This window comes from Microsporum canis, genomic scaffold (genome assembly GCF_000151145.1).
Source record: "Microsporum canis CBS 113480 supercont1.4 genomic scaffold, whole genome shotgun sequence".
Taxonomy (NCBI): domain Eukaryota; kingdom Fungi; phylum Ascomycota; class Eurotiomycetes; order Onygenales; family Arthrodermataceae; genus Microsporum; species Microsporum canis.
Window position 1 is genome coordinate 1,008,170 of NW_003299166.1, and position 24,599 is coordinate 1,032,768.

The window sequence follows — 24,599 nt, forward strand, 5'->3', positions numbered from 1 at the left end:
CTCGATCGATATCATATATCTCTCTTCGCTTCGTCTCTCTCTCTTCTTTCGTCCAATCTTTGGGCTCTCATCACATGACACTCACTATTTCAACTTCATCAACTTCAACATCAGACAAAATCATCAAGATAAAACAACAGCTAACTAACTCTCTCTCTCTCCAGCTCGAGAAGATGCGCCTCTGGCGGGCCTGAAGCCGCTGGGCTGCAACCAACAAGCTTCGGGCATCAAACCACGGGCTAAAAGCCCTGCGTTTCCGCTGCAGCTCTGCTATCCTTGCCAGCGCCTAGTGGGACTTTTTCAAATCCTTCCATAACTTTTCGCTCGCAAGCTCGAGGGGCGGTGCACCTTTAAATATTATGGCTGATAACATCAATAAACCTGCGACGGATGCGATGTTATCCGCTTCTTTCGTTACGATATCCTGCTTTTTTCTTGCCTCGCCTTGCATGCGGGAAGGCGGAACCCTTGTCTTTCTTATATATATCATCTCTATCTCGTTTACGGAGCTGGATATATATAACTCTCTTCCCCGGGAATGCTGAGATATCTTCCTCCTAGGCTCGTCTCCAGTTCGATTCCTTTTGTTCCTGGAAAATTGAGCCTCCCTCCCCCAGGTTTTCTCCAACTAATATCATTAGCGCTATCCTTATCTGCGCCAATTGGCCTAAGATTCTAAGAGGAGAGGCCACCCGAGGATGACAGTGTTACCCGCCCTTCGTTCACGCGGGTTCGTCGCAGCAAATCCCTCGCGGGTTGACCTGGACGAAACTCCGCCTCTGCTACCTAGGAAGACTCAATCGCATGGCGCCCTCACCCTCTCCAACAAGGAAGTGCCGCATTGGCTTGGAGAGAGCAATTATATCCTGACAGGTTACCGTGTGCCATGCAACTCCACCGCTCGTTGCTTCTACAGCTGGTTCTACCTTCACAATGAGACCGTCAACATCTATACGCATCTCATTCCAGCCATTGGCTTTGCCGCAGCAGAGATTTTTGTTTACCGGCACTTTGAAACTCTCTACCCCGACGCTCCACAAGCCGATAAGGCGGTCTTTGCGCTCTTCCTGCTGACAGCTATGACGTGTATGAGCTGCTCGACTTTGTTCCATACGTTTATGAGTCATTCTGAGAGGGTCTCCAAGGCATATCTGCGTGCTGATTATATGGGAATCGCAGGACTGATCTTTGGTAACATAATCTCTGGTACTTATGTGGTGTTCTATAGGGAGACGGCCTTGTGGGCTACTTATTGGGGGATTGTAAGCCATTCTCTCTTTATAATCTACCAAAGGCCCATTTATATTAACGCATTATTCTGGCCTGGCTAATATGGGACGCTTTAAGACGTTCGTGTTCAGTGCCCTGACATGCATGATACTATTCCACCCCAAGTTCGAAGGCCAAGAATACCGAACTTTCCGTGCGGGGACCTTTATTTGCACCGGGTTGTCTTCAGTAGCCCCCCTGATGCATGCCATAATGCTATATGGCCTGGAGGAAATGATGGAACACTCTGGTCTTCCATACTACCTCCTCGAAGGCCTGCTGCACATCATCGGAGTTATCTTCTATGTGGTAAGCACCACCTTCCTTTTCATACTCGCATTATGTAAACTGTTTTCTAACATATGATTCACGTCATGGGGATATTTCCCTCGTTTCCCCCTCCTATTCGATCCATGTAGGGTGGGGTGGAGGGGGAAGCGGGCGGACAAGTCCCTAGCCCAGAGACATGGGGCTCGTGACGTTTTCGAGATATTCAGGCCCGCATCCCAGAATCATTGAGACCGGGTAAATTCGATATCTGGTTCAGCTCGCATCAAATATTCCACGTATTGGTCGTGCTAGCCACTATCTCCCAGGTTATCGGTATATGGAGCGCTTTTGATCATAAATACCACACCGAGATAAGCGTACGGCGGAAATTACCGTTACTTGTGTGAGAAGATAAAGCATATCGAGAGAGGAAAAGCAAAATAAAATAATCATAGTTGAAAGCAGAGGTCTTGAATGGATGTAGTAAGTATTGACACTCTCATGCTGTAGCTAGTTGGTTGAGTTTTCTCGCTAAACTAGCTCGAATAGGAAAGACGGTGCAATCCCTACCGAAGCCCATAGATAGGAAAATGAGTCTCTGTGATTCCAATATAAAAAAAAAAATTTTGGACAATGAGAAAAAAGGGCAAAAAGGTATCGGAACCTATGGTCCCAGAGAGGGTCGAACTCTCGACCTTCGCATTAACTTAATATTAGTACGACGCTCTAACCAACTGAGCTATGGGACCTTGACATGTCGTGGCGAACTGGGGCAGTCAGTTTTCTCCGCCGCAGATGTGGGATGTGTAAAATGAGCACCAGTCTCTCCCTATGAAGACTTAAGACGACGATAAAGTAGAAAATTACAATTTTTAAATGAACACGAATAGATATATTATTAATAATCCAAGGTCCTAGAGATTTATGACTGCTATTCCCATACTTGCCAACCGTAAGGGTGAGAACATTACCATTGTAAGATGGTATATAGCGGATGGCTAGAAGGTGGAACAATCAGTCATTATGCCCACACTGGACACCGCCCATTCTCGCGTTCATAAGACGCTCCCTGGTCATCTCTTCAATGTCCCGTTCTAGTTGCTCAGGTTCAATATCAGGATATGGGCATTCATTCAGGTCAGTTGAGCCGTCAAATTCGATATCATTATCAACCATCATTATGCCAGCGGGTGCCTCATCATCAGTATCTTCACCGCGGTCACTATCAGCACCATCAGCCGTAGTAGCTGCGGTAGTAGCAGCACCAGTAGCAGCAACGGTAGCAGCGCTAGAAGAGAAAGCATCAGTATTAGTTCTGATACCAGGGCTAGAGTTCACTCTATCATTAGAAGTGGCATCTGTGTTGGCGCTAATCTTTTTTGAGCTTGTACTGGACCTTTGGGCAGCTCTAGCTGTGGCTAACCTCTCCTCCTCAAGATGTTTCATTTCTTCTTCATTCACTTCAAGCTTGTAGACTTGTCTTTGTATCTCACGTTCATCCAGATGATCAAATCCGATTCGTTGCAGTATGTTACCAATCGAGAACTGATACTGTAAATGGCCACTGACAATATCGGTAACGTTGTAGTTTTCTACTCCCCTAACATCAGATATGGCTTCAAGACCGGCGATGTCAAGTTGCATGCTATTTGCGCGGTAAAGGAACTGGAGAATTCCGTCATTTTCGGAATAAACGTTGACTAGCCTGCCGCTTACCACGGATCGCATTAGTCGCCAATGGGAGGTGGTGGAGGGAGTTGGAGAACCGATCAGGATAACGGATTCCACGAGTCCGAAAGCCCGTCTTTTTGCAAGAGCAATGAGACAAGAGAAGATCACACGGGCACCGAGCGAGTATCCTACTAGAGTGACAGATCGCTCGCCTTGGGCTTTGTTGATGATGGCGTCTGCTAGGATTTGGCCGGCCTTGTCTGCGCGGACCTTGGCAACATTAAATGGATTGTCGATGATGTATGAGATTCTCGAGATAGTAACGGGAAGCATCACTGCTCCCACAACGGGCGCAAGGGCGGTCTTGCTCAGCACGGTTCTTCCAGCAAACGACCAGGCTGTGTTCCTTACGAAGGTAGTCATGGAACTCCCAAGTCTTAGAAGTGCATGCAATTCCCACCGAAGTGCAAAAACGTCCGAATCAGGCCCGAGAACTCGCCACGGATCAATGACGTCCTTCCCTTCGGTAAGCCAGCCACTGATTCCAATCGTTACCCTTAGCCGATTATCAGAAGATGGAGGCTCCGTAGCCGTTGGCTCAGTGGCAGGCTTTGGAGTGGAACCAAGTGGTAGAAAGGCAAAGTCTTCAACCTCCCTAGCGTAGCGGTCCATCATCCTGCCAGACATTTTGGCGCCGTAAGCGCCAAACAATCCACCAATGATGATGGAACTGCCGGCAACAGCACCAAGGTATCCAGCAGCAACAGTTGCACCGAGGCCTAGACCTCCTAGTATGGTCCCAACACCAGCAGCAACCAATGGTGCGGCTAAACCACCAGTCACCCCGATGAGTGCCGCGCCAGCTACAGATGCAAGGCCAACCTTCCACCTCCGACTGGCCTTGCTTTTCTCAGCTTTACGCTTGAGTTCTTCTTCAGCCATATTCATTTCCTTCACACTATCCAATAATACGTGTGCGACCTTCATCTCATGCTCTGATACATCGGCAGCCTGTAGGCCAAGTTGCAAGGCCACCCTGACCAAGAGCACGCGTGAATGTGCATTATAGTGTTCTAAACTTAGAAGTATAAGAAGAAGGGAGTTGACAATTATATCCTTGGTTTCATTTGGTAACTCTTGGAGCAGGTTCTCTTGTGCTCCGGGACCGTCTTCATCCAGATCAATTAAAGACTGCTGTGCTTGTTTGGGCTGCAGCGGTGCTCTCCCTTTTTTGTCCTGGAGGGCCTCTCGCAACCTAGCTAAAACAGCATCTCTCCACGAGTTGAAATGCCGAGATGCCTCTGCCTCTGTCTTTATCGCCGCAACTGTCGTTGCTGACCTCACTGGCCTTCTTGGACGCCGTGGTTGTTCCGTCTGGCCACCTAGGAAGTCAACCTCTTCTTTCCCGCTATCAAAGGTATTCGCACGGGATAGACTCTCCTTCATATCTGGCTCGGAACGGGGACATAGCAATGCTTCCATGGAGTCTGTGGCGTTGAGGACCAAGTCAACTAGGTCATTACACTGCGAATCACTCAGAACCTCGCGAATATCTTGTGAAGGAGCCTGAGAACCATCTCTCCGATTCTGGAGTGTCGGCTGGCCGCCGGTTCCTGATCTGTAGCTCGCCATCAGACAAAGTTACTATGTATATAGATCCCAAGAAGCTTCTGGTGGTAGTTTTAGACGAAGATCGCTCGTAAAAGAGGGCGTGCAACGCTCCCGAAGAATCTCTCTTCCTCCCCCTGAGCCTCACAACTTCGCCAAGGGGACCAGGGGCCTTCGCAGGTGCTCGCAGCATGTCTCGGAGAAAGCGACACCGTTTGTGCCAGCAACCGCATTTTCGGTAGCACGTGAGGTCACGTGGTGGTGATAGATGGAAGTTTGATGTATAAAAAAAAATTATGAAGACAAGAAGACGAAGACGAGAAAAAACTAGCTTGAGCCGGACTGGACGACGAAATACCGGCCCATGGTCTTGCTGGCAGCCTTGAGGGCGTCTCCATCCCACGTATCACCGTCTGGCTTATCTAGTTTCTCGGCAGGTTTACGACGAATGCGCTTGGTCCGTCCGACGAATTCTTCCCGTTCCAAAGCGGACTTTAACAGAGCAACATCAATTGTATTCTCCTTCTGAGCATCGGCGGTTTCGTCACGTATGCTGCGCAGTGGGGATACGCCCGTAGTATCGACCTGTTGTATCTCTTTCACAAAATGTATTTGTGACGCCAATGTCTTGAGCATGTCCTCTTCTTCGGCCTGGCTCGATGGTTGTGGAAGGGCAGCGAGTCGAAGCAGGTGCCTCAGTTGTTTTGGCGTGATCTCGGCGCCATTCTCTTGTTGCGAAGCAGGCAGAAGAGACTTGACGGACCAGGTTGGCTTCGAGAGGAGCGCATTCACGTCCGTAGCTGCCGCAGTCGAATAGTGTGCTGGACCGGATGTTGGCCTCCTAACAAGCCAATTGGCTCGTAGCAAAGCTCCTCGAAGGTTTAGACGTGTCATCATCGTACTTGTTATATATTAATCACCGTCAGTATAGCGAGATCAATCCTAAGGATGTAGATGGGAAGAAGATGAAAAGAAAAGTCAAAGACTTGAAAACGAAGCCAAAAGGCCCAGCGCGAGGCTTGGCCAAAAACGTCACTCTCTAACTTCGTCCTGCACTGCCTTCATACAACAAGCCTCGACTTCACCGCGAAGCTGCTTTTTTATCTACACAGAGCGACTTGGTACTAGCTTGCATAGCTCTACAGAGACCAGACTACCGAAGAAATGTCTGAACAGGATCCCCGGGTGCTTCTGCAGAAAGTAAGCAACCATCTTTGCCCCGCGACTCAACGCTGGGTAGACTGCTAATAGTTCCATTTCCAGGCAGATAAAGCTCTTCAGAGTGCGTCTGGAGGCTTCAGCTTCTTTGGAAACAAGACAGAAAAGTTCGAGAATGCCGCAGATCTATACACACAAGCCGCAAATTCCTTTAGGGTACAGAAGATGAGTCTGTCTCCCCCCGCATTTGTCTATATATTACAAACGGCTGGCAATGGGAATGAAGCTGGGAGTAGAGACGACTGACGATTTCTTCGAATGACATAGACAAGGAGGCTGGAGCTGCATTCGAGAAGGCTGCTGCTATCTTCACGCTGAACTTGAACGAGCCCGGAGACGCTGCAAACACACTGACAGAAGCCTTCAAGGTATACAGGAAGAGTGACCCAGAGGACGCTGCCAGAGTGCTTCAGACTGCCATACAACACTATATTACCACTGGAAACTTCAGGCGCGCCGCATCACACCAGCAGAACCTTGCGGAGGTGTTCGAGGTTGAAATCGGAGATGAAACCAGAGCTCTTGCGGCATACGAGAAGGCTGCTGAGTGGTTTGAGGGTGATAATGCCGAAGCGTGTGTACCCCCTTTCTGATACATGTTGAGCGTGGACTTAACTATCTAACGCGTACATTATTTAGGCTGGCCAACAAGCATTTCCTCAAGGTTGCAGACCTCGCAGCTCTAAAGGCCGATTACGCGAAAGCGATAACCAATTTTGAAAAAGTGGCCAAATCCTCCATAAACAACAACCTGATGAAGTGGTCTGTAAAGGAATACTTTATGAAAGCTATCATGTGCCACCTTGCTTCAAAGGTATATATATTAATACACCTTCCTACCCTGTCAACAATTCAAAATAGATAGCTAATTGGATCTTCCCATGCCAGGACCTTGTTGCAACTAACCGTGCTCTCCAAAGCTACTGTGAGCTTGATAACTCGTTCCAGGGAACGCGGGAGTTTATGCTTCTTTCCGACCTAGCTCAGGCAGTTGAGCAGGGAGACACGGATGCCTTTGGAGACAGACTCTACGAATACGACCAGCTGAGCAAACTAGACAAGTGGAAAACGGCTATATTCCTCCGGATAAAAAATAATATCGAGGAAACAGGGGAGGACTTTTCTTAAATGATGCATATTTATTTACACTTCTGAACTTTTTTACGCTTTATCAATTTATGTTCCATGTCCATAAATTTCGCTTCCCATCTGGCTAATTTACGCGGTCTTACTTTAATATTAATACCGCCCTGATATATGTCTATTTTTTAACTCTCAATGTGCTATATATATGGTATCAAAGTGCAAGGGATAGCTACATATGTACGTATGTCTCTGGTGTCAGCAGCAGGTAACTATCCCGGCTCCCAATAAGTTGTCCCTTGCCTTCACCAATTTTTTCCGGCACTCCCAATGCATAAGCAATAAATACGTAATTATTTCTAGTTTGAATTAAACGTCCTAAACATTACTACCTAGCATTATGCATAGATATTGCCCCAGTTACTTGCATACTCAATTAACATTCTAGACCCATGTACCGCACTATTTTTTTTTTTTTCAATCTAGAGTAATAGAAAAATCCTCCCCCACCGTAATAGTAACATACTTATCATCATGGTCTGCCGCATCTTCACCATCGTTGCGATTATCATTTACTAAGTCGGATTTCAAGTATTGCTGCACCATCTGGGATTGAACGGCCTTGAACACACCCTGCTCGATAGAGCGAGCCCCGAGGTTAACAATATAGCTTGCCGTTGCTAGACTGTCACAAGCTTCGACCTGTGCATCCAGACAGAAAGTGACACAGTCCGGCTTGCCGTGTTTAGCGTGATGTAAGGAATCATGGAACTCGGCGAGTCCGTCGGTGGCCTTTAGGAGATATGAATGCGCGAGTACTGCCGCTTCTGGCTTAGAGAATGGAAAGAATGGGATGTAACATCCAACATGCCCAGCGAGAGAAGTCTGGATAGATATCTGGTTAGAACGTGCTTGAACAGCCTGATACTGGGAAAGCAATTGAGTGGTCTTACCCCCATCCCTTTTTCCATTTCACCTCCAAGACAATTTTCCAATTCGTGATGTAAACGGGACTCCCAGGATACCGTATCCGCAAGCTCTGCCATAAGGGCTCTCGAGTTAAGTTCGTGATATTCTAGGACCTTGTCATGACCAATAGCAGTTGCGATAATACAGACTACATTGGATTTATCAATGACCACTTTGTTCCCTTCTTTTAGATAGTAGTCTATATGCATTATTAGCCATGGATTTCAACCAACATGATAGCAATTTCTGGTATAAACACTCACAGGTACTGTTTCCGTCTAGAAACGAGAGAAGCCGGTGGTACTCCGCTGCGTCAACATGGTCAAAATAGACAATCTGCAGTTCGCCGGGTGCATTGGTAAAGCTGGCAGCATTGGAAAGCTCCTCATCCTCCTCATTAGCGGCATCTACTTTCCGCAGGTCGGAGAAGAGTATGTAGGTCCCCAGTTCTTTGGCAAGGGTCGACTTTCCATGACCCGCTGGTCCAACAAAAGCCATAACCAACGGAGAGTTCATTCTTGTCATGAACTTCATAATCAAAAACATTCTCACCCACTTGATCGCGGTTCTCTGTCCGATTAAGGTATGTTCAGCACGAGTTATTCTTTTGATGAATGGCAACAGGTACATTTCGATGCTTGCCGGAAGGGGAGGCAATGTCTGAGAAGCCTGGAGAAGACTGTGTCTGATTGACACATTCACACTCTCTGCAAGGGTATCCTTTAGGGCTTTTAACCCGGAGTCAATCGATTCATCATCCTCTTCGGCGGTTGGGTCTTGGTACGTGTAGATTCCATCTTCCCACAGTGACTTTGGAATCGAATGGGGATCAGCACCCGCGGCAAGAAGAGAGTTGACTATCGAGACTGATGCAGAGTTTTTGTTTAATATAGCTGATCCGAGAAGCGAGATCTCAGAATTGAGCACCATGCCATTTGGGTCTGCTCCATGTTCAATGACTAGATCAACCAGATCAGTCCGATCACATGTAATGACTGATATCAAGATGTCTAATTTCTCATCTGGTGACATCATATCTTTAGCCCTCGACTGTGAGTAATCTGTGAGAAGCTCTTTGACAAGCTCATAGCCATGTCCGGCCTCTATAGCCCGTACAACAATCTGTGCAGGCCGAACATTCTCAACGGCCTGATCAGAGGCATCAACCGAGTCAAACTCCTAAACAACCATTTCCCACCGTGTAAGAAGATGTTCTTGTATATGGAATTCGTAAATATCTTTTGATGTAATTTTCAGGTACCTTTGAGTCGCTGGTCTCGCTTCCATTAGACAGCAAGTCTATAAGATTCTTCGTCTCCGGTCTATCGTCTCTCCATGCTGCAAGCCAAAGTAAGCAAAAATCGTGGGAACGGGCTCTTGAAGGGTATATTGAACGACTCTTCTCACCATATCGAGGAGGTTTTGGGGGTTTGGCCACTCTCTCTGTGAATTCATGGACAAATTTGCACTGGTCGGCACTGTGTCTACAGCCTCCATTTACCCAGTAGAAGCAAGTAAATGCCTTTTTAGGATGTTGTCTGCTTAGCATACTGATGAAATATTATACGACCTTCTCTCTCTCTCGCTCTCGCTCTCTCTCTCTCCGTAGCAACTCAGTAGGTACGTTGGCCGTGTGGTAGCCTCTCCCAAACCGTAGGCGAAGACACGAAAAAGCAGAAGGACAAGAAAATAGCAAACGGCGAAAACAATGAAGTGACCAAGCGGAAAGTACTGCTTCTTTGACTGACCATTATCAACAACCGACTTTTCGCAGGAGTTTGAACCAATTTAGGCGCTATTATAATTTTATAAGTAAGCCAGCGGGAAATTCAGGCGCACACAAAAATTTTCTTCCTCAAAGAACGAGGCTAGATTCATTCACTGGCTAAGTACACCGAAGACATGCAGAGAGCAGGAATCTTCCGGTCCTCCCAAGCTAGATAGGGGATAGGCAGATGGCATTAATCGAATATTTACAGCTCAAAAGCCATAGAAAACCTTTCTTGTTTCCGATGAGACAGGCCCTTTTCTTATTCCTGTTAGTTATGTTGCTGTCCGCTAACTAGTTTGTCCCATATTCCTTGGCGCAGAATAAATATTGATCGATCAAATAGTTAAATGAACGAACGGGTAGAAGAATCACTGTGGATTCCCGGATGGGCCTGGACGAGGTTTGATATCCGCCTTTGTCTCGAGGCACACACCGTACAAAAACGCTGTCGACTTGCCAGAGAGAGTGCTGAAGAAGTACTCCGTAGGTGTTAAAGGATTCCATAACATATACCACGTGCAAAGCGTTCAGAGATAGAGCGCTTTGCACAATCTGACAAGAGGATAGCTATCAGAAGGGAGATGGAAGAGTGCAGATGTTGAGACTCCTTCAAGACAACGAGCTCATGGCTTTGCTGGACGATGTATAGAGCATTTGTGACGGCTACAGCGGGTCAAGGCAGAGAGAGAGCAACAGTGAGGCGAAACCATTTCAGCTCCGGCTGATCTGCGGAGTGGTGCAAGGCTTGTTTGAAATAGTTTGACAGAGCCGTCTGACAGTGACCTCCATGGCGGTGAAATGCGACTAGTTACATTTCCGCTTTCACTCCAATCAATACATTGGTGCATGGTTTGTTTGAGATTCCCTTTCGCTTGCCAAAAAGGAAGGAGATGAAATCAATTTTTGGTACGTAACCATAATCAATGGCTTCCGGCTCGCATTGAAAGCCATCATACCACACTGAACAGAACATCCCTCCCCGTTCTGCATATCCATACTCCGAATATAGAATCGGCTATCCTCCGTTGGTATGCATGTCCGTTGTAGATTAATCCATGTGTGCATATGTATGCTCCCAAATTGTACACCGTATATCATAGCCTGCATAACCTCTGAACAGGGCTTCTATATCCGAGGTTCTAAAAATAAAACTCACCGCTGCCCATGTCCATATGTTGCATATGGACGGAGACTCCGTATGCAAAGTAAACTATATGCAGGTTCCTCTTTGGGAGCCAAAAAGATTCGGCTCCCAAAACCACCTACTCTGCCCAACTCCTCTCAAGGAAACGTAAGAAAACCAAAACTCGGCCCTGCCTTTCAGAGCAGTTGATTCCTATTTGAACTCGGTCGAGAGAACTTGAAAGCCAGACGTTTCAAGAGAAAGGTCAGTGCTTTTACCCCCTTGGGCCCGACGTTGGCCCCTTGTGTTACAGGTTCGGGAAGTACTGACTCCGAATGTTTGTAACCTGGCATATTCCCCGGATTTCTGCGCAGCAGGCGACAAGGCCTCGTGGGGGAGGGGGGGGCACGGAGCTCATGTATCCGTATACCAAGAGATTATCGGGTGATCTCGAAAGGGAATATACGGATTAAATGGCTATCTTTTTTGGGATACCCTGAGGGTTGTCTGTCTGTTCGTGGAAGAATCGGCCGAAAATCACCAGGAGAACGATTAGTATAGAAATATAAGGAAAACAGTTCCATAAACAGGGTCGGCCCTTGGCTTGCAGCTAATAGCGGGAGGGCCAACGACCGGGCCAACACAACGGTGGGGTTGCAAATTTCGTAAGATGTTGATTGTTTTACAAGAACATGTTGCGACTTCGATGTCGACCCAGCTGTTGGTAAATGGGGTTACATGTTTTCTTCCAAACTTCTTCCGGGAATTTTGTGTTTGTTTCCTGTTTTTTCGCTTTCTTCTCCCAGAAGACGGTGACAAGTCTCAAATCTAACATCGTCCCCATGTGGTTGGTCTGTTCACGAACTGCGTCCTCCAGGGGTTGAACCGTTCGTTGTCAGTGGTAGGGAACCCCTTGCTTTGTAAACCCTGGTCGAGGATTCAAACCAGAAAAGCGTTGTGGAGATCCACATACCCGTTCCAATAACATGATATCCATGATCAATAGCACACTATTTTCGGTCGGGAATCCGTAGCCTGTCTCATGCCGCGACCGAGATTATCAGGGGATTGGGTCGTATAGTTGTGGTAATATAACAGGGATTCTGTAGATCATCAATCCCAGTCGATGGAACTTACGTCAGATATATAGACAACCTTTGCTTTTGAAACTTGATATTCTCTAACAAGGTTGAAAAATTGGTGAGAAGTCGCAAGCATCGATGGAACAAGCTCAACCACGATCGAGGTATGGTCAAATTCGTGGAAAGTTCAAACCTGTTTTTTTTTGTTGGATATGATGGGGGTATAACAACACCTGATCGTTATGATATAGCACTTCTTCCTGTGCTATACGAAAAAATTCTTGAGAATCCATCGCCACACGGTCACCTCTTACAAGCTGAGGCTCTGGGGATGTTCTCCATACCCGCCTCCAAATTCTCTGACAGCACCAAGGAGATCCTCCCGCGCACATGCCCATCTTGTATCAACTCTGATAAGTCCAAGATAATATTTTGCTGCAACATCTAGGCTTGCTCTGCTGACGAATTGACGCTGACGCTGACGTAGGCCAACAGAAGAACTTGGTCAGAGATGGCCTCCACACTTACTGGAGAGATCGAACAGATATCCTCGGTTGACGAAACTCTTCACTGGTCTTCACTGGTCTTACGACTCTTGCAGCTGGTCTCTAACAAGACCATCTACTGATTCCGCTCGTCGTTGGCATCTCCGCGGTTTCACAAACATCTTGTTGCGGTGGCCGATATACTCCCCAAAACCATAGGTTCGTTGCTGATACTCGATTTTCGACGGACAAAGGTGAATCTTTCAAAATATTTACTATGGAGGAACCTTTCAGCAGTAAATAATGATAACATCCAATTTGTCCATGGCAGGTTACCCGTAATAATTCTGTTTAATGGCTTGAAGTTGAGTTAAACCCGTCGGCAACGGGTTTTATTAGTATGATATAAGCTTAATTCAACCACCGCACTCAGCCTGCTAAACATCTTCATATGCTACGACCATCATCTCATATAACTACAAGATCAAATTCGCTTAGTAGATGATTTATAGCTGCCTGTTCTAAGTAAGCTAGCAAATGCGGATCGCGCGGCTAAATATGAGGCTCGAAGCGAGCGGGAAGAATGTGCCTGTTGCCATAGCAACAATCCTGACAGCTGTGTTTTTGTCCACAACGCCAGATCCCAGCTTCAAGACAACAGGCAAATCGTTTTCCACAACGCCAGAATTGACAGCTTAGCTATCTATCTTCTAACATTATATGCTTGCAACTTTACAGAGTGGCCATGGGGAAGATCGAGCCGCCGTTTCTCTACGACCCGCCATCCCTTTATCCCAAATCGGCACAGGTCGCTGACTTCAATCCCAAAGCTGTTACCTTGAACAGCTGGGCCCCTCGCCCACAGAAACCACAGAAAAATGCCCCCTTGGTCAATTTTAACCGGCATCCTGACTCTGTATGCATTTATCACCTGTATGTTTCGGTCGTGAAAGAGTTCTAATGTGTCTTATTGTTAGTACGTGGTCATCCCAACTGGAAGAAAACCAATCACCAATATAAGCCCGAACATAAAGAAATATGTTAAATATGCCCGGATTTTTCAGTTCGTGATGAGAGTCCTGACCCTGATCGGCGTTATGGGGTTGCTGTTCTGCGTTATATGTATCAACAATACGACGATTCAGGTGGCATGGATTATACGTGTGGGAGTAAGTTAATGGGCACTCTATGATGTTTTATAGTGATCTGGCTAACATCCGATAGCCCGCTGTTTCAATGGTGCACACGATCTACGCTGTTTTCCACCTCTGTCGATCTGCTACATCTCGAACCCCCGGTTCTACGGCTAGCTATATGCTGTTTGCTGCAGTTGTGGATGCGGGTCTAATCCCTTTCTACGTATTCACCGCTCTCATCTCACGGACAGAGCATGAATCGAAGAGTTATGGATGGAAGACATTGTTTGGAGCAGACGACGTTACCGAAAAAATTATATATGCGACCGTCCTTATTGCCACAATAGTTGGGAGTTTGCATATCGCGTCACTCATTGTGGATATTTACTTGGCCGTGGTGTTCCGCAAAATAACAAAGTTGCCACCAGATATGAACCCACTTGAGGAGAACTTGACTGCCCGTCCCCATAAGCGCACCAAATCCGAGATAGCCGAAAAGCATCTCAGCCAGAGTACAATAGGATCGGCTGAGACAGATCCATACAACACAATACTGCCAGCCACTCGTACGGTGCCATTCGCACATACGAGAAATAATTCGAGCGTGACAATCACGGGTAACCAGTTCCAAAAGCAGAACGATGACAGGTCATCATACTACTCCGCTCACTCGCACCGTCTTTCACGCTCCGACCTTCCAAGCCAGCAGCTTCGTCAGCATGAAGAGACTAACCGCCCTAAGACTCCCATTTCCCGAACTACCGCCAGAGGAAAAGGTAATGGGGGATCCAGGCCACAGTCTGCTGTCTTCCACACCCCGCCTTCAACTGCACAGTCTCAACCATTATCAGTAAACACTCAAGCCCGTGAACCAAGTGGTGTGTCCTCTATGGGAGATGAGAACTGGACGGCATATCCTTCGAACCCTCCGTCGCCCGAACTCAATGCTCATGAGGATCATGAGGATTCGCCATTCAGAGATCCTATCGGTAGCCCGGGCTTGGAAGATGGAGATGCAATCTGGGACGATGATTTTGAAGGTGATGGCCTGAATCAACGCAGCGGTACAGTTCGGCGACACCGCGGAGCATATGCTGCTGTGGACGATGAGGACGATGAGGACGACGAAGCAATACTCGATCCAAATGAGTCAGACAATGTGTTTGGCTATCAACAAAACCAGGGTGAGCGTTATTACGCCAAAGGGAATTCTGAACAGCTCAACAACTCCGGTCTGGAGGTGAACCCATTGTCCATGAACCCGCCAACTCCTCGTCCGTTTGAGGCAGAAGAGCAGACCAAGGAAACTTCTAGTAGTGCTGTGCGTCGAGAGGTTCTTGCAACTCTTCCAAATCCATCTACCACACCGGCCAAAGGTACATCTGGAAGCAAGACTCGTTCGTATGGGGAACTGGCAAAGAACAACCCATCCCCCGGAAGCAGCAAGAAATTGTCATCCCGCTGGAGACGTAAGAGTGGCCGGTTCTCCGCTTACGAGTCTCTTCGCGACAGCTATGATGCTGACGGCAGCATGGAGTTACCCGACCGCAAAGGGCGAGTCGTTAGCAACACGGGTATTGACCTTGGTACCGATCTAGGTTCCGGCTCGCCAGGGTACGGAAATTATCTTGCCGGCTTGGGAGTTGGGCGACGCCGCGAGGTCAGCGGGAAAGTTGCAGAGGAAGGGAGGAGCGGTGACCTCGCCCAGGATGAGAGTCAATCATCCCCGTCAAAGAACAAAGGTCGTCAACCTTCAAAATCAAAGGAGATTAAAGCTGCGGGTTGGGCACGGTGGAAGGGTTTGTGAGGTAGGGGGAGGTGATATGCAAGCTGTTTTTTTCCCGAGGGTTGCCGTGGATATGGTTTGATACTTGTCGCGACATATGTTTCTTTTTATATCTCATGCCATGTTTTCCTTTTTTGAAGTTGATGCTTGATTGCTTATGACAGGGTTGATTTCGGCTAGGTATAGTTGTTGCGAAGGGTGTGGAGAGAAGGGGAAGGGGTTACAGATGCTGATAGCTAACGTGTTCCGATGACGATGCAGTTATGTTGGGTTTATGTTTGGCCGGATCGTTTTACCAGGAGTTCGAAGGTGTTTATGTTGCTTTTTCTTGTTCTCGACTATAATACTAAATGCCAATCTCGATAAAAAAATATATAATATTACCTGCTTATGATGAACCGAATATGATCTTTGTCCCAGAAGTATTAACTGTGGGTCGATTTCCTCACTATCGAACATCCCAGCGCTGCCATGCCATGCTGGTATGGGGAAACCTCCTGCTACAACCTGCCTGCTGCATTCTCGTATTTCTTTGCATACCTGTTTTATCTTCTGTTTTTTTAAAGGTGGCATGCATGCAGGTAAATGGCCACATGTGGACAAGTATAAGCATCATTCCCTGAGGGGTGGCTGGTACATCGGGTACGACATTGATAGTCCGACCTGGCACAATCAACGGGTTGCTCCCTCGTAATGGCATGTGTATATGCATCTCCTTTGCATGCGTGTTCAAGCCTACCCTAGTTCCCGATAGACATGCATCGCACCAAGCCTTTATAGGGAGTAAGCAATATATACATATATCCATACATATACATAGCAGGCATACACTTGGCCTGCCCTGTCTTTTCTCCTGCAGCCAGCATGAGCCGAAAAGCACCGCTAGATATTCCGGCCCGGGGCAAGGCTTAGAGTTCCGGTGGCAAGGTCAGCAGAGGATTATACAGCGGAGAATTTGAGCGTAACACCCAGTAAGGCAGGACAATGGGCAACGGCCTTGCCCTGCTACCTTCGTGTCTCTGCCTTGAGACAAGGCGGATGAGCGTGCGGAGGCTAGCTGATAGATGTGGACAAGCCAGCTGGGCCAGTTATATACGAAGTACGGATACATATAGCTATGTACCGCCTCATTGGGTGCCATCATGCGTATGCGATCCTCCAGCCAGAAATAGGTACATAGCTGGGGAGGAATGTCGCCCCCTGCGGAGGTACTCCGTCTGCCGGTAGGAAAAAGGAGCCGTTAGTTATTTTCTTTTTGTCAGATATTGCTTTTCGTCATTAAAGGATCTGGGACTTGCGGCGATGCGATTAAGCCGCGTGTTTGACGGGGCGTTGTGTAAGGACAAGGCTGCTGGCCTATCCCCAACTCCATCACCAACTAGCAGAAGTCGAAGATGGCTGGATGTCGAAGATACCTTGCGCTGCCGGGAACTAAAGCCGAACAAGATGTTCAAATGTATGCATGTACATATACTCTGAGAGAACTTTATAGAACCAGATAAAAATTAAGATAGCGTAGAGCTTGTTATCAAAAAGAAAAAATGATGGTTATATTTGGATTTGGTTCGACAGGGGCAGATTTGCTTTATGCGCTGTTCAAGGGAACGTGAATATTTTGAACGATGGATGTAGTATTTTGGTTCTATATACTGGAGATTGATATTTTTTTGAGTGTTTTCTGAATTTTTCTTGTTTTGATCCTAGAAGGAGAAAAAAAAAAAAAACAAACAGCTGAGGAAACCATATCTTGCTCTGAAAATATAGACGAGAAGACAAAAAAGGTTGGATATGTGCAAAATCTAGTAGACATGGCAGGAAACAGGAGGATATATATAGAGGAAAGAGAAAAATGTACCAGCAGAAGACAAAACAGCTTATGTGCAGTAAAATGCAGGTGTAAAAGGGATAGAGGAAATGAGGAGTCATTAATGTATCAAGGATAGGGACGGAGAGAGGAAAAGAGAGGAATAAAAGGGCTTGGGGAAAAAATTACAGGGAAAGTAAAAGAAGGCGTGTGTTCTCAGAGGTGTCTGAGGTGCCTGCACCTCCGTATGTGTCAGTATTTATTGGACAAGGTACTGCTTGTCCTTCTTGATCTGCTCAATGACCTCGATTGGTACATTGATGGCAGTAGCAGCAATGTCGGCTGGGGTGAGGGCAAGCCATTGGCTGAGGGAGACATCGGCGATACGGTCGGACTTGAAGATCTCAATGTACACGAGTTCCTCAGTATCGGAAGTGTTCTCGATGTAGTGGCCGGCATTGTCTGGGAACACGCCAACGTCACCAGCAGTGAAGTCGAAGGTTCGGGCAAGACCACCGCCCATATAGACGCTGGCACGGGCATTTCCGCTGTGGAAGTAGAGCCATTCCTCGGCCTATTTCATACATGGTTAGATAAAATCGTGGAGACATGGGGAAAGCCAGAGTCAGAAACTTACAGTTGGGTGCCAGTGGAGCTCTCGCATGCCACGGGGCTTTAGGCGGACGACAGCACAAGCGATAGTCTTGGAGACGGGGAAGTTCCTGGAGTCAACGACCTGCATGGTACCACCGTTTCCTGGAACCTCCATTTCCGGAGCACGGTCAATGTGGAAGGTATAAGAGCTGTTGCCGCTGAGAGTGCCCTTGGGGCCGGTGACGTTGCGGGTACTGATGGTAGAGTTAATGAGAGCTGGGTCGGGGTTGTAAGTCTTGTCAAATGTGCCAAGTGGGACGCCGAAGTTCTTGGCCAGAACGTCTCTGGGGGTGTGGGAGATCCAGTCTGCAACCATGAAGGTGGTTCTACATTGCTGTTAGTTATGAAAGAACCAAAAGAGCGGCGAGATATGCACATACCCGACACGGTCGAAGTCACCGTCATCGAAGATAAGGAGAATCTCGTTCTCATCTTCAAGACCCTGCAGAGAGTGAGCAGCTCCCTTGGGGAAGTAGTACATGTCACCAACGCCGAGTTTGTCGAGCTGGAACTGGCCATCTTCTGTGACGGCAGATATCAAGAATCCACCAGCGTAGATGTAAGCCCATTCAGCCTATGAGTCAAAGTCTCAGCAAAATATTCACCACATGAATCAGAATAAGAAACAAAGAGTTCTAGCGCAAACATACGACTCTGTGCCAGTGCATCTGTCGGATACCACCCTTGATCAAGTGAACTTGGGCGCCGGCAATGTCGTGACTTGTTGGTAGATCCTGGATAACCTGCTCACGGATCCAACCACCGTAGAACATTCGTGCCTTGGACAGAGAGAAACTCCATTTCATGTTTGGAACAAGACCGTTATCACTGGTTGGCTGACCGTTGATGTTGCTTGGGTTCTGGAGGTCAAGTTCATGGTTGGTACCACCTGTCATTCAAAGTTAGTAAAAGAAATATAACGGTTTCCGTAACACTGGGAACGGTGAATATGCATACCAGAAAAGACAGCTCCCTTTCCGTTCTCGGTGATGGGCTGACCAACAACTCCTCCCTTGGGGATGGGAACGGTAGCTTCTGCGATGGCAGCAAGCGCGGCCAACAACACTGTGCTATACTTCATTGTGCTGTGTGATGGGGGAAAAAACTGTCCCGACTTTTTGTCTATTCAATGATTGTGATCCTCCTTTTGATCCTTTTTGTCCTGCCTAAGCTGTGCTGGAGGGAAGTTGGATAGTTCGATATCCTCGAAGGAATGGATGTGAATTCTGTTCCACAAAACTGTTGTTGATGGGTTGGATGAGTGGTTATTTATCTAAAATCTGTTGACAGCGGAATGAAGATTATATATATATTTAGCCTCCGTATCGAACGTGGCTAAGGCCACTGGTATCCGCCAGGCAGGGCCTATCATGCGCCTAGCTACGCTCCCCTCCCTTTCTCTCCACCCTAGTTCCCATGCCAATAACGTTCTTGCTCTCTGATAGTCAGATTGAAACAGCATGTCGGCCCGCGGAAACGCAGCTCACGAATTTTGGCCCAAAGCGGCCGAGAAAGCCAAAAAGAGAGGGAAAAAAGCAAAGGAAAAGGAAAAGCCCGAGTGCTAAGGAAGACCAAGAGGCATTCAAGACTTTGGTAGCAAATTCGTTGTGAGTAAGAGTCGTATGAGACACCTAGTGTCTGTCTCATTAAAATCAGCCAGAAAGGAAAAATTGGAGCATGGAGCTATATTTTCGACCCTGTAAAGTTTGTCTTTTTGCTAAATCCGTTAGGCTTTCTTGGGTTTTTTTTTCCTTTTTGTTACACTTTTCTTCTTTCGCTTTTTTTGCATCTCAGAGTGGCAGGGGTACCGGTACGGGTTGTGGGAGATTCGGCTTGTATATATGTGGCGGGGATCGTTAGGCTCAAGCTTTAAGCCTGCTGTTTCAACTTAATCCCATTCAATTTCGGTTCCACATTTTGCTGGAGGGGTTCCTCCACATGGTTGGCGAGCGGGCTATAGATAGCACACTAAGCCAGGGAGTCGGCAAATCTCAGTCTGATTTGCAACGAAGTACAATTCCACGTGACAGGATGCCATGGCCTTGGAGGGTCACCATGGGCCTTGCTGACCTTCTGGAAGGGTGGGAGATGCTGGTGTTACTGCCTGTGTGCTCTAGTAGACTTGGATGTTTATGGAAGTCGATGAAAAAGGAGGGAGTTTCGGCCAGGGAGCATCCTTTTTGCGGGCGTCTGAAGTAGAAAGCGAAGCGTAACTAGTTAGGATCGCCTCTCGCGCCTATACACTTACGACATACACAGGACCAAACTCCGCTTCTCCGTATGTAGTAAGAGCATTATGTATCATGATTGTCAAGGTAACGGGTACATCGTTCAACATGAACACGACCTAAACTGACTAGACAACACGATGTCTCTCTCCCCCAACACGGAAGCGTTCAAAGAGCTTCGGCATCGCTGCAGGTCAGGAGTTCCCCTGGCCCTCCCGTTCTGCTTGCCTACGTAAACTGATGCTCCAAGGGTGTTCATAGGGAGGAAAACAAGTTGCCGTGGGAATCCGTTCGGTAGCTTCGGATCATCAACCAAGGCTGCCCGAGTCAGTATGGTAGATATAAGAAGAGCAGACTCTTTTTTTGGCTCTTGGAAGCTCGCCTGGGTTGGTCTTTTCTCTCTCTTGATTTTTATTTTTTATTTTTATTTTTTCATCTCCTTGTCTGTGTGGTGAGAAATGTACATGAACCCAGCTCGGACGTGCTGGGCGTAACTTGGCGGCGTCAGCCAATGCTTCAGTATCGTCAGTGGCCACCCACGGAGTTTCTGGGGGGGCTGGTGAATTACTATACGAGGACGAACCAGCGATGGCCACAGAACAGCATGCCAGGCGCAAAAGAAAAGGGGTAAATTCGGCTATCCTCTGGCCGGGGGAGTCACCAGGGTCCGCCCTGGTATGCATGGCTAGAGAAGAAGCAAAGGTATCAGAACCCTAGTCCGTCTTCTTGCTGTGTATCCAGCGACGGTGAGCTTTTCCCTACCAAAAGATGAAGTAGTTTGTGACTTTCTATAGCTTCTTTTGTTTTTTGCTTGCTCTTTATTGTTGGTTTTTCTTTTCTTTCAACGTTGAAAAAAAGATTTGAAGATAAAATAAAATAAAAAAAAAGTTGCCCGACCGAAGTCACGTGGTAACCCGAGGCTCAACCGAATATAAAAATAAAATAAAAATAAAAGAAATTCAACGACCAAGAAAAAGAAAACATCCAGAAAAATAATACGAAGTTACAAAAGATACAAAAAAAAAAAAAAAAAAGGAACGAGATTCTTCAGCTTGCATCATATTGCATCGAACTACGACTTTTTTGACAGCCCGATCGCGGGATGGAAGGGGACAGCGACGGACCGTGCAGTGAACACCTCCATTAGGCAGAGAATCTCACCTATCTCAACCGTCAGCAAGCCAAGTTTTTGATACTGAATCCTGGGAACGATCCTCGTCTCCGGATGATCAAACACAGAAGATGCTGACCTTACCCTGGAGCGAACTGGAAATTAGTCTGTCTTCGTTCCCTAGCTCGGATCTGCCTGTTCAGTTGGCGGACTGAGAGGTCGTATCGGGAAGGGAAAATTATCCACCACTTAGGGGATCTCCTGTTTCCACCATCTTCAGGGGCCCATGGAGCAAGAGATGACAAGAAAGACGCCCTCCAAGATCCCTAATCCCTCCTCCCCCATGGCTCTTTGATCCCTGACCTTATTCTCGTTCCCCTGTTCGAGAGATTGGCCCCAAGGAAGTCAATCGATACGAACGACTCCGACTTTTCTTCACCTGGAAGCAAGTTATCCACCATTTCTCCTTCATAGGATGGGGGAAGATGGGAGATGGCCGCCTCCCCCTGTCAATACATCAACAGACTACAGAGTTCTTGCCATGTCGATAATGAGAGCTTCTGCACCGACCTTTTTTTTTTTGTATATTCTATTTTTTTCGGTTTCGATTCTGATATTATGGCCTGATCTCTTCTTTTTTTATCATACGAAGAGGACGAGGGGATAGACGTGCGCAATCTTCCCCATGCAATTTCCAAGAAGTCGTGGAAAACCGTTGAAGATGGCCAGGGAGCGCGCAGTGCATCTGCATCCTGTACTCCATACACATCTACATATTACTACATCTGTATAATATCCGTCTTGATATGTGGAACCATCAAGAAATCCTGGATACTGGCGGTCTCTTCTCGATATTTTTGAGGGATGGACTCGGGCTGACCCGAAATCCTTATCCTCAGCTCTAGCCCATCACATTTCTGCCTCTCAACTACATTGTACAGTATGTCCTTGTTCCTCTGGGCAAGTTTCGCTAGTCTTGGTTGATACTTCTTGATACGTAAACTCCCGCGCAGCCATGCATCTTCATCCAGGCAAGCCAAGAATCTCACCGTGCATATGGCCATTCATATTCTGTCAATATGCAGTCCATGAACCACGAACATGCCAGCAGCAAGATACCAAGCTGCTTGCTCGTCACGATGCTTGCTCAAGTCGTACTATGTATGTATCATGATGGCGCCACCCTTTCTTTTCTTTTCCTTTTGTTGCTAAACATAGCCCGATCCTCCCCCGCCAGCATGTGGCGATCTGCTGTTTAAATCCTACTCTTACCAGGCTGGGGGAACGCCTTGCAGGATGGTCGTACAAGATATGTACACTCTCTAGCTTGACAAGACGGAGGTTTACGTTTCATTTGATCCCTCAGAACATGGCCACCGCAGCGCACGCGAGCTCAACTTCCTACAGGCATAGCTTGCAAGGTGAAGCGAAACGAGCGAGCTGAATATGGCATCGAATGCATACGCTCAAGCATTGGCGTTCGTCCTGGTCAACTAAGTCTTCTTTTTTTCTTGTCCTCGCGCTGTCTGCCACAGTCACAATGTACGTTCGGCTACAGTGCCAATGCCTTCGCAGGGCGGGATATTCCACGGATGCTCCATCCTCTTCGAGTCTTCCGTCTCTTCCCGTACGCAGGACCATGGTCGAGGGCTTCTTGTTCTCCTTACCTGGCGGAGCAGCAGTCTCCCTTTCTTATCCACAGCTCTTACATATGCAATGCCACCACATATTCTTCAGCCAGAACTGGCTAGCTAGCTCTCCAGAGACGGACCAGGTGCCAAAAGAGGCTTCTAGTTAGACTCTCTCAACGTCCCTATCTCCAGAGCAACGTTAAAGAGAAACCTCCGGCGTTCTATAAATGCCGCCCGGCGAGTTTACCAAAGTGCAGAGTTTGACTCATGGTCAATGACTTCCCTGGACGCCGAGCCGAGCTGGTTCAGGCACCAGAATTTCGGCCCGACGGCGCCAATGCGGAATATTTTGACGCTGTATACAGCTTTGTGCAACTCCATCTGTATCGAGTAAAAGGACCAGCTGAACCGCATGTTGAGGTGTCAGGGACCAGACTGGCGCAACTTCGAGCTAAGTCGCTGCGCTTCGTGTACTCTTGAGACCTTCGCTTCAACCTTCCAGGGTTACAATAGAAATGTTAGCGGAAAAAGGTTTGACCGTATGACGCTTTCGTTACTCAATAGTTTGCTTTCTTGCATCTTACCCCTGTCCGACGCTAATGAAGCAAATCACATACTAACTACATATCCACTCGTCTCTGGTGGAGACTAGGGGGTAGCAGGCTGCGAGTCTTCTCCTTCATCTCTGAAGCATATATCCTTATTGCAAAAATAGAAGTATTCTGTGCTCCATACTTACACCCTCTTCTATATCTTATAGGATAGCTCCATTTGTGGGATGCGGTTATTAGCACGAATAATATCAAATATGGATGAGGACATGCATATCTGTTAACGACACCCGGATATATATCATCTCGTATTATATATGATACCAGCTATGCCTTGTCGATAGCCCGATTTCCATTTGCGGACAGCTATAACCTTCCCATATCTCTTTCTCAATCGGTTTCAATAGACGGCTTCAAAACCCTCCCTGCTCCGGAGATGTTACGATGTACATTGTATACATGGACCGCTTGGAGGGATGGGCCCTCGCAGAAGCAGTCTGTCTCGGAACAGTTACTTTATGGGACGGGAGGAGCAGGTCCATTTCCGACAAAGAGGACAGGCATCTTCAGTGTAAAATATAACGCACATCCCTGCAACGAAGCCTGGGAGCTCTGTTTAGTGCCATGCTACCTTGGCCTGTCCGGAAAATTGTTCCACTTGGCTAGCCGCCGAGTTGCTCAGCTTCCTTGACAGATAGCAATGTAGCTAGGCCCTTAATATCTCTCATCGCTTTTTCTACCTACTTCAAAGGATAGCGACAATGGCCAATATTCACGCATATTCCACTAGGAATAAAGTCCCCATAAATGATACCCTACTATGTTACCAAGTGACTAAGAACTTTGAATTCACTTTGGCTGTTAACGGAATGCTGCGTCCGATGCAGCTTCCAAGTGGTCCACTGCACAAATACCAATGAGGCTGCCAACCCATACTCCATGATCAAGCGTCTAGGCTTCGAGTATACGAAGTTCTACTCCGTCTCTATATACCGATCTATCTATCATTCCGCTTATCTTGGTAGACTGCGGAGCGTACTATACATATACTTTCCCCCCACTCGACGGATCCGGCCCGGCATGCAATCGCTCAGAGTTACCGATGTTGCAATATACTCACATCGGCCTGAACTCGGGAATAGAGCTACC

General features: G+C 47.3%; 9 protein-coding genes and 1 non-coding gene across 10 annotated transcripts in view; 6 read left to right on the plus strand and 4 right to left on the minus strand.

Moving 5' to 3' along the window:
• Window positions 1-316, plus strand: part of MCYG_04372 (ribosome biogenesis protein TSR1) — a gene marked incomplete at both ends in the record, with an annotated part of 2,941 nt that extends 2,625 nt beyond the window's left edge. Inside the window, one exon of the mRNA XM_002846589.1 lies at window positions 165-316. Coding sequence (XP_002846635.1) covers window positions 165-316 — 152 coding nt within the window. The remainder of the gene's footprint in view (window positions 1-164) is intronic.
• A 382-nt stretch (window positions 317-698) lies between these two features.
• MCYG_04373 (hemolysin-III family protein) lies at window positions 699-1,946 on the plus strand (the record flags this gene model as incomplete). Its single annotated transcript, XM_002846590.1, has 3 exons — window positions 699-1,262; window positions 1,348-1,578; window positions 1,767-1,946. The coding sequence occupies 3 exons, from the start codon at window positions 699-701 to the stop codon at window positions 1,944-1,946; spliced, it is 975 nt and encodes a 324-aa protein (XP_002846636.1).
• Window positions 1,947-2,206: 260 nt separating this feature from the next.
• On the minus strand, window positions 2,207-2,288 carry MCYG_10541. The gene has a single exon. It is a non-coding gene; the product is annotated as a tRNA-Ile (tRNA).
• Window positions 2,289-2,553: 265 nt separating this feature from the next.
• MCYG_04374 (DUF726 domain-containing protein) lies at window positions 2,554-5,745 on the minus strand (the record flags this gene model as incomplete). Its single annotated transcript, XM_002846591.1, has 3 exons — window positions 2,554-2,827; window positions 2,963-4,828; window positions 5,177-5,745. 3 exons carry the CDS (start codon window positions 5,710-5,712, stop codon window positions 2,554-2,556), a joined length of 2,676 nt encoding a protein of 891 aa, XP_002846637.1.
• A 237-nt stretch (window positions 5,746-5,982) lies between these two features.
• MCYG_04375 (vesicular-fusion protein sec17) lies at window positions 5,983-7,164 on the plus strand (the record flags this gene model as incomplete). The annotated part of the gene is made up of 5 exons (XM_002846592.1): window positions 5,983-6,003; window positions 6,082-6,205; window positions 6,304-6,610; window positions 6,676-6,850; window positions 6,898-7,164. The coding sequence occupies 5 exons, from the start codon at window positions 5,983-5,985 to the stop codon at window positions 7,162-7,164; spliced, it is 894 nt and encodes a 297-aa protein (XP_002846638.1).
• A 432-nt stretch (window positions 7,165-7,596) lies between these two features.
• Window positions 7,597-9,637, minus strand: MCYG_04376 (conserved hypothetical protein; the record flags this gene model as incomplete). Its single annotated transcript, XM_002846593.1, has 5 exons — window positions 7,597-8,046; window positions 8,073-8,287; window positions 8,352-9,267; window positions 9,350-9,426; window positions 9,496-9,637. 5 exons carry the CDS (start codon window positions 9,635-9,637, stop codon window positions 7,597-7,599), a joined length of 1,800 nt encoding a protein of 599 aa, XP_002846639.1.
• A 3,657-nt stretch (window positions 9,638-13,294) lies between these two features.
• MCYG_04377 (conserved hypothetical protein) lies at window positions 13,295-15,492 on the plus strand (the record flags this gene model as incomplete). Its single annotated transcript, XM_002846594.1, has 3 exons — window positions 13,295-13,465; window positions 13,527-13,718; window positions 13,774-15,492. The coding sequence occupies 3 exons, from the start codon at window positions 13,295-13,297 to the stop codon at window positions 15,490-15,492; spliced, it is 2,082 nt and encodes a 693-aa protein (XP_002846640.1).
• Window positions 15,493-15,628: 136 nt separating this feature from the next.
• On the plus strand, window positions 15,629-16,165 carry MCYG_04378 (uncharacterized protein; the record flags this gene model as incomplete). The annotated part of the gene is made up of 3 exons (XM_002846595.1): window positions 15,629-15,699; window positions 15,733-15,843; window positions 15,871-16,165. The coding sequence occupies 3 exons, from the start codon at window positions 15,629-15,631 to the stop codon at window positions 16,163-16,165; spliced, it is 477 nt and encodes a 158-aa protein (XP_002846641.1).
• A 1,369-nt stretch (window positions 16,166-17,534) lies between these two features.
• MCYG_04379 (oxalate decarboxylase oxdD) lies at window positions 17,535-19,010 on the minus strand (the record flags this gene model as incomplete). The annotated part of the gene is made up of 5 exons (XM_002846596.1): window positions 17,535-17,849; window positions 17,913-18,255; window positions 18,310-18,503; window positions 18,580-18,818; window positions 18,887-19,010. 5 exons carry the CDS (start codon window positions 19,008-19,010, stop codon window positions 17,535-17,537), a joined length of 1,215 nt encoding a protein of 404 aa, XP_002846642.1.
• Window positions 19,011-23,166: 4,156 nt separating this feature from the next.
• MCYG_04380 (uncharacterized protein) lies at window positions 23,167-23,379 on the plus strand (the record flags this gene model as incomplete). Its single annotated transcript, XM_002846597.1, has 1 exon — window positions 23,167-23,379. The coding sequence occupies one exon, from the start codon at window positions 23,167-23,169 to the stop codon at window positions 23,377-23,379; it is 213 nt and encodes a 70-aa protein (XP_002846643.1).
• Window positions 23,380-24,599: the final 1,220 nt, after the last annotated feature.